The 8,947-nt window shown below is 37.7% G+C and overlaps 1 protein-coding gene across 1 annotated transcript in view; it reads right to left on the reverse strand.

Moving 5' to 3' along the window:
• Positions 1 to 2,608: 2,608 nt before the first annotated feature.
• Positions 2,609 to 8,947, reverse strand: part of LOC101657623 (40S ribosomal protein S11-like) — a 9,390-nt gene continuing 3,051 nt past the window's right edge. The window contains exon 2 of the mRNA XM_004707397.1: positions 2,609 to 3,058. Within this exon, the coding sequence (XP_004707454.1) occupies positions 2,609 to 3,058 (450 nt within the window). The remainder of the gene's footprint in view (positions 3,059 to 8,947) is intronic.

The raw sequence follows: 8,947 nt of genomic DNA on the forward strand, positions 1-8,947 counted from the left end.
GACAAGACAAAGACAAATCACCATGATGAGGGAGACCACCCGCAGGAGGCATAATGGTGTTCAAGGATTCACAGAAGCAAGGGCACTGCAAGAGGACACGGAGACCGAAAGAAACCCCCCGAATCATGGTTGGCAGCTGGTCAATTCATCACACCAACAGATGGGACTCAGAAGCGGGAAAGGGACCATGATTGGAATAGGTACACTGGTGCAGATTAGAAAGGTTGACAATATTGGTTCCGGGCCCTCAGACCATGGTGTGACATTCCTTATTGTAATGCAACCATTGTACTCCAATTTCAATCAAGGACACATCAGGTTAGCCTGCCCGTTCCTGGGCTGACTACGGGACTGGTAATAATCTATTTTAAATCACCTTTGACTAAAGGTAAACCTTTTCACATTGCTGTACACCTGCTCTTACTCTCATTTCTACCCTATAATCATGTGACCTGTCCTTAGCTATGAGGCTATCTAATCTTCTGACTTCACTTCTGTTACATACCTCTTTTGACTTTAAATCAGCTATATCCCTTGGCTTTTCCAAATGGCTATCTCTTGGAAATGAACAAACACTTCAAATAAACACTTCAAATCAGAGAACTCCCTTCTTGAAATTGTTAAATTTTTTTTTTGTTTATAATACTTTCATTATTTGAAATCTTTTTTATATTTAAGTAAACTTACTTTCCTATAATTTTTGCTTATCTCTTATTTTTAAGCATACCAACAAATGTCACATAACATGAGAAGCAGAAGTAGAAGTTCAAATACTATGGAAGGAAGTGGTAGGTCAACTCCAGGTCATAGGTAATAGTACTACAAGGAACCAGTCAGTCAGCAGAAAAAGGATTCTGTATCAACTAGAGATTACATGACCCAATGAAGTGAGTAGCTGGAAATCTGTGTTGTTTGTACTCTTTAGGGACAAGAGATGTTCAGTATATTGGAGGAGAACTAAAATTGCTACCTCAGGACAATAAGGGAAGATCAGGGCAGGATATGCTGTGTTTACCCAAACATATATAATATGTCCACTTAGAAACATGTATACATACACATATATAATATCCCCATCCCTTCTTGCAGTTGAATATCATTGAGTGTTATTGGCAAATGGTACCTCTTCAGATTCAGTCACTGCCTATAAAAACCTATTGTTATCCCTAATATCCTCTCTCTCCACTTTGTTGCTGATAAAGAAAATTTAGAAGAGGAATTCAAATTCCTAGGGAAGGGTGGAGTTATTGAATGAAAGACGTGAAAGTTCTTGTGTTACCCCAGAGAGCGCTGCCACTTAACCTATCTGCATTGGACTCTTGGTGAGCAAAATATGAACTTTATGGAAACTTGTAAGATATGAAGATACAAAAGTATGTTTGCTTGAGAAGATAGTATTTTCCACTTAAGCTGTACAGGTCAGCCTAGCTACTATTCCTAACTGGTAAATATTTAAACCCTCCATTCCTATATTCCCACGAGGTTTCTGTTTCTTTTCTTTCTATTTTTTTTAATCATTTTAGTAGGGGCACATACAACTCTTAGCATAATCCATACATACATCAATTGTGTAAAGCACATTTGTACATTCATTGCCCTCATCATTCTCCAAACATTTGCTCTCCACTTAAGCCCCCGACATTAGGTCCTCAGTTTTTCCCCTCCCTCCCCGCTCTCCCTTCCCTCATGAGCCCTTGATAATTTATAAATTATTATTTTGTCATATCTTGCCCTGTCCGATGTCTCCCTTCACCCACTTTTCTGTTGTCCGTCCCCCAGGGAGGAGGTCACATATAGTTCCTTGTAATCGGTCCCCTTTTTCCAACCCACTCTCTCTACCCGCCCAGTATCACCACTGACACCACCAGTCCTGAAGGGATCATCCGCCCTGGATTCCCTGTGTTTCCAGTTCCTATCTGTACCAGTGTACATCATCTGGGCTAGCCAGATTTGCAAGGTAGAATTCAGATCATGATAGTGGGGGTGGGGAGGAAGCATTAGGAACTAGAGGAAAGTTGTATTTTTCATCATTGCTACACTGCACCCTGACTGGCTCATCTCCGCCCCCGCCCCCCCAGACCCCTCTGCAAGGGGATTTCCAGTGGACTACAAATGGGCTTTGGGTCTCCACTCCACACTCCTCCCATCATTCACTATGGTAAGATTTTTTGTTCTGATGATGCCTTATACCTGATCCCTTCGACACCTCGTGATTGCATAGGCTGGTATGCTTCCTCCATGTGGGCTTTGTTGCTTCTGAGCTAGATGGCCACTTGTTTACCTTCAAGCCTTTAAGACCCCAGACGCTATACGTTTTGATAGCCAGGCACCATCAGCTTTTTTTGCCACATTTGCTTATGCACCCATTTGTCTTCAGTGATCTATCATGGAGGTGAGCACACAATGGTAAATGATTTTTTGTTCTTTGACGCCAGATCACTGATCCCTTCGGCACCTCGTGATCACACAGGCTGATGTTCTTCCATGTAGGCTTTGTTGCTTCTGAGCTAGATGGCCGCTTGTTTACCTTCAATCTTTTAAGACCCCAGACGCTATATCTTTTTTTTTTTTTTTTGAGACCAAAAATAACTTTATTTCCCTGGGAGCCTCAGAACTTCTGGAACTGCTTCTTGGTGCCCGCAGCCTTGGTGACCTTGAGCACGCTGGAGCACACGGTCTTGCTCAGGGGCCGGCACTTGCCCACGGTGACTATGTCGCTGATCTGGACGTCCCCGAAGGAGGGGAACAGGTGCACAGACATGTTCTTGTGGCGCTTCTCAAAGCGGTTGTCCTTGCGGATGTAGTGCAGGTAGTCTCGGCAGATGACAATGGTCCTTTGCATCTTCATCTTGGTCACCACGCCAGACAGAATCCTCCCTCGGATAGAGATGTTGTCAGTGAAGGGGCATTTCTTGTCAGTGTAGGTGCCCTCAATGGCCTCCTTGGGCGTTTTGCAGCCCAGGCCAATGTTCTTATAGTAACGGGGGAGCTTCTCCTTGCCAGTTTCCCCCAAGAGGACCCTCTTGTTTTGGAAGATGGTCGGCTCAGGGTTCTGTTTCTAAGGCAAATGCCATTTCCGAATACATTTCGTGATTCACTACAGGATAATTCAATAATCAAATCATACCCAAACCCCTTAGTATGCATAAAACGTGTATAAAAGACCCCATTTTGTCCTTTCTGGTAATGTCTTCCTGATTCTCAAGTCAATTGCTAACCCATTTTAGGGAGCAGAAAGAACTCACTATTCTGATCAGTTTACGTTTTCTGAATTGTACATGATCTCAGGTTTCCTTTCATTTTAGTTTTTTTTTTTTTTCTTTTTCTTGTCCTTCAAGATTCTGGGATTTTCTTGATAGCAAATTTCCAATGGAAACACTACTTCCATTTTTGACCCATCACATGGCGGTTTCTTCTTGTAACATTCCATTGTGCACCGCTGGACGAAAACAGTGAGTTCCATAGCACTCTCCCAGCATTTGTCATATTTTGTGATGCTGAATTCATAATTTTTCCAATATAATCTTTGGAGCCATTTTATTGTCTCTATTGTTTATGATATATTCTTATATCCTATTCCCGTGGTTCACTTTAATAAACATACTTTATTTGAGTTTTCAATTTGATGGAATTAAATTCCCTTCACTAGTTTAAAAATTGTCAGTTTTAAGATAATGAAAGATTGAATTTGACCTTAAATAGTTGTTTTTAGGTCAAAAAGTACAATTATAAATTAATGAGACCAATAAAGTTACCTCCAAGATGGTGAAAAATTTACCCTATTTTTATGAATATTACTGAAAATATTAAAATGTGTTCTATATAAATTGTATGTTGGTAAAACTGTTAAAAATGAACAAACCAAAAATTTTAAAAGAAATGAACATTTCCAATAATGTCCAATACAAAACCTTCCTTATTAATTTATTAAGGGTAATTCTAGCTTATGATAAAACTGTTAGATATCAGAGTTATTGTTTGTCTTCTAGTACATGAAGCAATGATAAAACCAGCTTCATAGAACCAAAATTGTCTTCCTCCAACACTTCACATTAATACTGTGACAATACATTGTAAAATTAATAGGGCATCTTAAGGAAATTCTAGAAAGAATATTTCATAACCCCAAAAACTGCACACAAAAATTTTAATCACATTGACATGAGGAAATTGGATATGGTAAGAAAAGTCAAATATGTGGATTGCACCACCTACCTATTTTTCAAGATGAATTTAGGCTTGAATCCTGAAAACAAGAAGTTTTTAGCTTTTAGTAAAGACCATGTGTTCAGAATATGAAGCATTCTTATTTCAAAAAACCCAACAACTAGATATTTTTCCCCCTTTAGAATGTTTTTCCAGGGGTACTAGAGTTTTTTAAGCCAGCAAAAATGAGAAAAATTCAGTAAGTGTGAACATACAATCCTATAACATGGACAGGGTTAATACCTTTCCTGACTGAAGCTTATGCAGTATATCAAATAGGCTTAGCTATTGATCTTTATTTTTAAATACCATAACATAGATGATTTCTTTCAGTGCCATAGAGATTCAGGAATCTATGAAGTAGTCTCATGCAACACCTCCATTTCTTGTCTCCTCCCTATGAAGGACAAATACAGATACGTTGATGTTTTTCTAGACTGTTATATCAATCATTGATTATAAGTAAAACTAAAATTAGAAACTCTATAATGACAATTCAATGGAGAAAGCATCTTTATTCTAACGAAAAGCCTAAGAATAGATCATCAGAGTCTTCGTTGAGCTATCATAGGTGTTTAAAGCATGTGCTATCAGTTTATAGCTGTGAAGTATTAAAAAATTGCAAATATTAGAAGAGCATATCAGAAATAAAATGCTTCTGGTACTATTTGCTTCAGATACTATTTGAATTAAAGAAAATAGATAAAACATGCAGAAGAGATACAATTATGGCTTGGAAAAACACACAAAGAAAATATGACAACTTTGTTCTTGTTAGATACTGTTCATTTGTTTCCAACTCACAGTACGCAACCAAATGAATCACTTCTGGGTCATGCACCATCCTTCCCACCGCACCTACGTTTGAGCCCATTTTTGCAGCCACTGTGTAAATCCAACTCATTGGGGGCCTTCCTTATTTTTGTTTACCCACTGTTTTTACAAGAATGATGTCCTTTGTCAGGGACAATTTGAATTTGGCAAAACATTAAAAAATATTAATGAATTTGTTTGCAGAAGATCGTCATCAGTTTTAAAAGAATTGAAAAGAAATAATCTATATGTGTTCTTACGCAGTTAGACTATCACCTTAGAAACCGACAGTTACTTTTCCAGTTATGGACAGACTGAGAACCTAGTGTGATGGTCATATAAATAAATTTGTATAGAAGGCATTGCCGATGTGTCCAATATTTTCTATGATAAATTATTATCATCATTATTATTTAATCTCTTATGTTCATCTGATACCTAAAATGAAAAATAAATACAGTGAATATGAATCTCCTGAGAGATCTCCAAGTGAAAAATGCCACCCACTGTTATTTTACTAAAACCCTGAAACTGCCTCAAAGTCCCCGCTCATCAGGGCAAACAAGAAAGTGCATCTCTCTGTGAACACCTTCTTCTCCTTAATTTCATTTTAAAAACTTCAATTCATTTCAAGACAGAAAACTGGTGAAAGGTCCATTCTTAATCCAAGGTAAGCATTGCTAATTTATATTAATGTCAAGAGATGGGTTTCACTTTTTTATAGTCTAGAATTTCCTAGTGGGCTCAGAGATACTCCTTGCAGGAGCACTCTCCAATTTCACTTCCTATTTTAGGCATGGCTCCAATGACCCCATGCCATTCTCAAGACCACAGCATTGATGTCCCGCTTTCTCAAATAGTCCACATCTACTGCTTGATCTATCTGTAATATAGAAAGTAATCCACTTATATCCCTCCAGTTGTTGTAGAAGTTATCAAACTACCATTTCCTTCCACTATCAGGTTCTATTTTTGTTGTTGTTTGTTTAGTCTTCTGAGAGCTATATATCCTTCAATTGTGAAGTTGAAGAGCTTTTAGATCTATTTTAATGCCCTCACTGAACTTCAACTCCCATGCCCATTGTGGATGGGAGGTGTTTTCAGGAAATTTTCACCTTTAGTTTTAGCTTTGAAACTCACAGGCTGTTAGATCATTTAGCAAAGTAAGCCAGGGACTCAATCCTCTAAAATTAGATGCCTTATCTGAAAAGGGTTGAGTGCCAGTGGAGGCAGTCTTTCTTCAGTTGGGATAAAAAAAAATAATTAAGACACCTGTAAGAAATTAATTCATCTGCATCATAGTGTCCTAAAATGCATAGTTTTCATGTGCAGGGAAAACAAAACAAGCATAAGGCAGACAAGATAACTTCTATTGTCTCTCCTTTTCTTCAGTTTCAATGCAATATATTATTTATTGATGTAAACTCGAGTTAATTGCAATTCAGTTAGATGGTTTTATACTATTGTTGGCAACCTCTTTCTCTGAACTAACATGCAAAGAGTCTTATTAAAAGTAAATATGATGTTTGCTTGAAGAACAAATATAGAGTGATTTTGCTTTGAAGCATGTCAACAAGAGAGGCTATTATTGAATTGTTCTGCACAAGAGGAACAATAGCCCGGATGTTCTGACCTCAGAGTAGACAATACCTTAGACTCTGGAAATATGTCTTGGTTCCTCTTCTCCTCCTACTACTTTTTCTTCATTTCCCTGATATCCTTGTTATCTCCTTGTTGCTGTCTCTCTTAATGGTGTTACTAATCAGGCACAACATACCGGATTCTTAAAGGAAAATACAGTGTATGAAAAACAGTGGGATTTGAGGATCCTGAGGCTAACTAAGACTTGATAAAGAGATAAGAAAATAAATTGATCCAAAGAGAGCTAGATTTTTTTCAACTTAAAAGAATGGCTTTACTAATCATTATAGCATTTTAGAACTACTAGGCTCTGGGACTCTGTACGTCAGGATCCATTTTTCTGCCAAGGATCGTTTGGATATTTATAAGATCATTCTCAGGACATACAAGAATATCAACTTAAAAATTAACCTACTGAATTCAGTCAAACATTCTGTTAACTCACCCTAATGTGATGGCCAGAACTGCTTCTTTTTGGTGCGTTGTGTGATGTTAGCTGGCGTTGAGGATTTGAGGGACGGATGTTGCCATGGGCCAGATGTTCCCCATTCTGCTTGGTGTAATTGTACTTACCACCCTGGTAACGAGGTTCTCATCCTTATTTCAAGATGACATGACAATATCAACTTCAAGAGCTTATTTTCCTTACTGTACATTCCTAAATAAATCAGCCAGGAAGCATAGCTCTACTCTCCTTGACTTCATTTAATCAACAGTGGCGTGGCAACAAATAGATTAATTTTAGTGTCTATTGATTTCTACAACAGTATGAAACAGCATGATTGATTCACAAATTCACTATGCCACACTTCGGGAGTTCTCAGGCAACATAGAGGAGGGTGTCTCACCAGTGTCTATAATTATTAATTAATAGCTGAGCCTTAAATTATTAAAATCTAATAACTGTGTAATGATAGTCTCAATCTCTCATTCTCCCTCTTTCCCTTTGTCTTTCTGTCTTTTCCTTCAATTTACTTGGGACACTAGGAGCAAGTGGTGTGTATGAAGATGTCCACTTCAGTGATTCTTCATTTAGCTTTCTATAATACTCTTGACTATACAGAATCGAAAACACTTGAGAAGTCCATGTTTTAGAAGAGAATGAACTTAACTGTTCAATAGCAGATAATAAAATAATCTGTCTAAAATACCCTAAGGCAGAAAATAGTGATAGAGAAAACCAAGATGCAAAGTTGACTGTGGAGCAGGTTACCAATACTCCTAATTATGAAAGCAGAGAAAAATTCTTACTGGGAACATATCAGTATATTCATGGGGTGGTGATAGCATGGTGTTTAATTATTTTTCTAAATTAAAAATCTTTGTAATATATGGATCTTGATATGTATGTGTATGCACATGTGCATTGTATATGTCCATGTATGTGTTGGTGTATATGTGTATATGCATATACAGGTAGTCTCTGGTTTATGATTACCCTGCAATTCTTACTTTCTTTTTAATGTTAAGTATATGTTTCCTCACTTTGACTTGACTGAACAAACCCAAAGAATTCTTCCTCACAATCACCTGCGTTCGCTTCCTGTGCAGCTTTAAGTCATTGAAAAGCCCAGAGCCTTGGAGCCTTTTCTTGCTCATTAACCAGCGGCCATGAAGTCAATTAGCAACTGTGTAGGACAAAGGAGAACTGACCTGTATGATTTTCAAGTCTGTATTCTTTAAGGAAGCGTACTGTCACATCATTCTCCTGCAGTGGATCTGGTGGATCCGAATCTGCAGGTGTTTCGCTTAGCAGTGTGATGCCCTAAGTACTGCACCACCCAAACATCTTTCCTGCACTAAAGGAAAGCTAAATAAGAACTGTATGGAACTATTGCTGCTTACCTAAAAAATGTCAGATCCAGAAACAAAGCATATTTCTAACCCAATACACTGCCTGAATACAGTTTTAAAAACATCTAGCAGCTGGCTCAAGAGCAAAATGGTTAACCTGAATTATTTTAACAAAATTGAAAAGTGATTTATTGATAGCTACAACTAGTAGCAACAAATCTTTGTATTGAGGCAATTTATGTCTCAATGGAGTAGCAATAGGTGTGTTAATTATTAATGTAGATTATTTAAAAACATATTGAGGGCTCTTACAGCTCTTGTAGCAATTCATACATCAATTGTATCAAGCACATTTGTACATATGTTGCTACCATTATTTTCTATTGAACCCTTAGTGCCAGCTCCCCCCCTTTATGACCCATGATAAATTATGAATTATTATTATTATTTTCATATACTGACCATTGTCTCCCTTCCCACACAGTTTCTATTG

This window comes from Echinops telfairi, unplaced genomic scaffold (genome assembly GCF_000313985.2).
Source record: "Echinops telfairi isolate 266 unplaced genomic scaffold, ASM31398v2 ScPeMD7_7458;HRSCAF=8496, whole genome shotgun sequence".
NCBI classification, from domain to species: Eukaryota; Metazoa; Chordata; class Mammalia; order Afrosoricida; family Tenrecidae; genus Echinops; species Echinops telfairi.